Source organism: Gastrolobium bilobum, unplaced genomic scaffold (genome assembly GCF_033153095.1).
Source record: "Gastrolobium bilobum isolate Gb01-03AN ecotype WA unplaced genomic scaffold, APGP_CSIRO_Gbil_v1 utg14059, whole genome shotgun sequence".
NCBI lineage: Eukaryota > Viridiplantae > Streptophyta > Magnoliopsida > Fabales > Fabaceae > Gastrolobium > Gastrolobium bilobum.
The window spans coordinates 271,415-275,088 of record NW_026897249.1 but is presented as its reverse complement, the minus strand read 5'-3'; the positions used below and the strand labels follow the sequence as shown (position 1 = coordinate 275,088).

Genomic DNA, 3,674 nt, shown 5'->3' with positions numbered 1-3,674 from the left:
CAGATTGCATGGATTTGGCCAGGTGATCTTGGAGACAGACTCATAATCTTATCAGGGATGGGTGCTTCGAACAACACCATTGTTCAGAATGCTAAGGTGGTCCATGTTCATAGGGAGGCCAACAATGTAAGAGAAAAAATTTATGTCTTGTACAAATATAAAAGGGAAAAATGTGTATCATTTAAAAGTATGTAAAGTTGTGTCATTTTAAGTGAGAGAAAGAGATAGATAAAAGAGGAGAGAGTGGACAGAAAAATATAAAGGTGTGGGTCCCACCTCTTTGTGAGAGTGAAATGATATAAGTTGTGTCATTTAAAAGGATAAACACTTTTTCCAATATAAAATTATATGGAATCCATGTGAGGTAGGAGAAAAAAAAAAGAATATGGACCCTATGCAATTTTTTATATGTGTAGGAAATAATTCTATTAGGGTTGGCAAAACAAGCCAACCCGTCGAGTTGGCTCGTAACCCATAAAAAATGAGTCGGGTTGGGTTGGCAAAAATGAGCTGCCAACCCGACTCGTTTCAACCCGTGAAAAAACGAGCCAACCCGCGGGTCAAACGAGCCAGCTCGCGGGTTGAGTTTTTTTTTTTATAAGAAAATACAAAATATAATATACAAAAATGTTCAAAACTCACACATGTTGTCATCATTTTTCTTTCTTCTCTAAACTTAAGTCCCTAATCTTCTCATGTCCATGCCATTTTTATATTGTTAGGTTGTGCTAGCTCTATTTGGTTCAAATATCTTACCTACTTAGTAGCAAATGATTCTGATTGTTTCTGGATGTTGATGCAAATTTGTTGTAAAGAAAATTTGAAACTGAAATATTTTGCTTTTATTTTTCATTTTGTAACCCTTTGTTTAAGCTAATGGAAGCCACATAGCAGGTGCATTAATACTACTTGGTCATTTAAATAAGCTGAAAACGAGTCAACCCGTGAACAATTTTCGAGCCAACCCGCGAGCTAACTCGCATGCTATTTTTTTCAAACCAACCCACGAGCTATATTTTTTAGGCAACCCGCGAGCCAACCCTAACCCGTCGGGTTGGGTTGGGTTTTCTGGCTCATTTTTTTTTTCGAGCCAACCCTAACCCGACTCGTTTTTTCGAGTTGAATGAGAGTTGGGTCGGGTCGGGCCGAGTTGGCTCGTTTTACCAACCCTAAATTCTATTATGATAAGAAATGCTAAACCCTATTCCTCTAGTCTTTTTTTGTTTTTTTTTTTGTTTTTTATGTCTTCCTTAAATTTTCAAAAAAAATAAAAACCCTACATTAATACGGGAGTTAAAAAACGGGAGAGTTATCTTAAACAAATCAATAACAATTATTATTAAAAATCAAAATGTTAAAAATTAATATTCAATTGTTTAAACAAATAGAGTTATTCGACTCGTTATATTTAATTACATACAATCAAATAGTAGAGTGCAAGAAAAGAAAGTGATAAAATAGAAAGAATTGTCATTTTAATTTTTAAATTGGGAAATTAAAATATTTTTTCAGTTAAATTAAATAAAATTATCTCAAATAATTCCAAAATAAAATCGTTTTATGATTTAAAAAATTAATACAAAATATTTTAAAAAATTATTTCTTTTTTACAACATAATTGTTTTCAAAATTGTGAGAAATTTTTTATAATAGCATTTTTGAAGTATTTTTATTTAACAAAATTATAAGATAAATATTTATTTGAAAATTATAATAATGCAAAATTTATAATTCTTGATAAATTATCTAAACCCTTCGTCACTAATCCCCTCCATCACTAATTTATTTATAGTGCCTTCATTTATTTCTTAAATTAAAAAGAAGAAGAAAAAAAGCGAATTTTTTTTAAAGAATGGGAGAAAAGAAATCGACCCTCTAATTTATTCTGTTCACATACATCCCCAAATTATTCTGTTCACATACATCCCCTAATTTATTTATTTTATTTTTCCTCAATTTCCAATTTTAAGTTGAACTTGCAAGATTCCACAGAAAGAACGAATTGTCCTCAGCCAAAAGCCTCAAACTTTGCACAATTCTCTCATCAATGACTTCCACCAACAAAGACAAGACCAGCACCAATGAAACAACCGCAACCGCCACCGCCACCGCCGTATCTTCTTCTCCGGTCTTCATATCCACCGAGAGCTTATGCAGCATCCTCACCCATCACACACTCATGAATCACTTGCAATCCACTCTCCCCAAAGTCTCAACCTTTCTCCAAACCCCAATTCGCCAACACTATGCTATCTCTCCTTCTTCCTCCCTCCTCATCATGCCTTCTTGGTCATCTTCCCCTTCTTTCCCTTACATTGGCGTTAAGCTTGTAACCCATTTCCCTCAAAACTCTGCACTCAACTTACCAGGTGTGCAGGGAAGCTATGTGCTCTTCAATTCCACAACTGGCCAAACCCTTGCTTCCATGGACTCCACTGAACTCACCCTTTATCGAACCTCGTGTGTCTCTGGCTTGGCTTCCAAATATTTAGCCAGAGATGACAGTGAGGTCCTTGTCATGGTTGGTGCTGGTGCCCTAGCACCCCATTTGATCAGGGCCCATCTTTCAGCCAGACCCAGTTTGAGAAAAGTCATAATCTGGAATAGAACAGTGGAAAAGGCAACAACTTTGGCATTAAAACTGAGAGAAAGTGATGAATTTGCAGGGTTGAGCTTTGTGGGTAGTGGGTGTTTGGATGAGGTTGCTGGACTTGGGGACATAGTGAGTTGTGCCACCAATTCTGAGACACCTATTGTGAAGGGGGAGAGGTTGAAGGCTGGTGCTCATTTGGATTTGGTGGGTTCCTTCAAGCATTCAATGAAGGAATGTGATGATGAGGCCATAAGAAGGGGGAAAGTGTTTGTGGACAATGAGGCTGCGCTGGTAGAAGCTGGGGAACTGGTGGGTGCTTTTGACAGAGGAGTGATCAAGAAAGATGAAATTGGAGGAAATTTGGTGGAACTTGTTAGAGGTGACAAGGTTGGGAGAAGCAATTTAGAGCAAATAACTGTGTTCAAGTCTGTTGGTTCTGCTGTTGTAGATATGCTCGCAGCACAATTGGTTTATGAGACTTACACAAGGAGCTAGGTACTATACTGAGTGTAGCTTATATTAAATAGTTCAGTAAGATTTATGAAGTTATTATTGATGAGATTAAGGAGTTACTTACATAAAGGAATTAAGTGCTTATGCAACTTCTGATCTGGACTGTAAGTGTAAAAGTTTGGCAAAATCTGTGACTGATAATAGCTTTTAAGTCTTATAATGAAGTCTCTAGTCTTGGAAAAAATTATATATAAATCTCAAAGTGCAATGCATCTAAATTTCTAGTTGCTGATTTACAGTATAATTGCAACATGAGTCTCGGTGGTTCAGTACTTAATAGTATTGAGCCTCAGAACAGAACAAGTTATCAAAGACAAAGAATACCTTGAGAGATCTTACAACAGAACAACTTATTAACAATAGTACTCGAGTGTTAGTTTCGCAGCAAACCTTGAGAGTTGAGAGGATACCTTGTTCACCTAAAAAACATATTACATACTATATTCCTTAACAAAGGATGATTGGTCATAAAATACATAGGACTACTCCCAGTGCATTGAACATGTCAAAGCCCACTCTAGAAGTGAAACTTTAAACAGGTTTTGTAATTAGTCCATCTTTAGTGTAC

General features: G+C 36.1%; 1 protein-coding gene across 1 annotated transcript; it reads left to right on the top strand.

The window, feature by feature from the left end:
- Positions 1 to 1,987: 1,987 nt before the first annotated feature.
- On the top strand, positions 1,988 to 3,279 carry LOC133305207 (protein SAR DEFICIENT 4). Its single transcript, XM_061505345.1, has one exon. It carries the CDS (start codon positions 2,048 to 2,050, stop codon positions 3,086 to 3,088), a length of 1,041 nt encoding a protein of 346 aa, XP_061361329.1. The 5' UTR covers positions 1,988 to 2,047; the 3' UTR covers positions 3,089 to 3,279.
- The last annotated feature ends 395 nt before the right edge of the window (positions 3,280 to 3,674 follow it).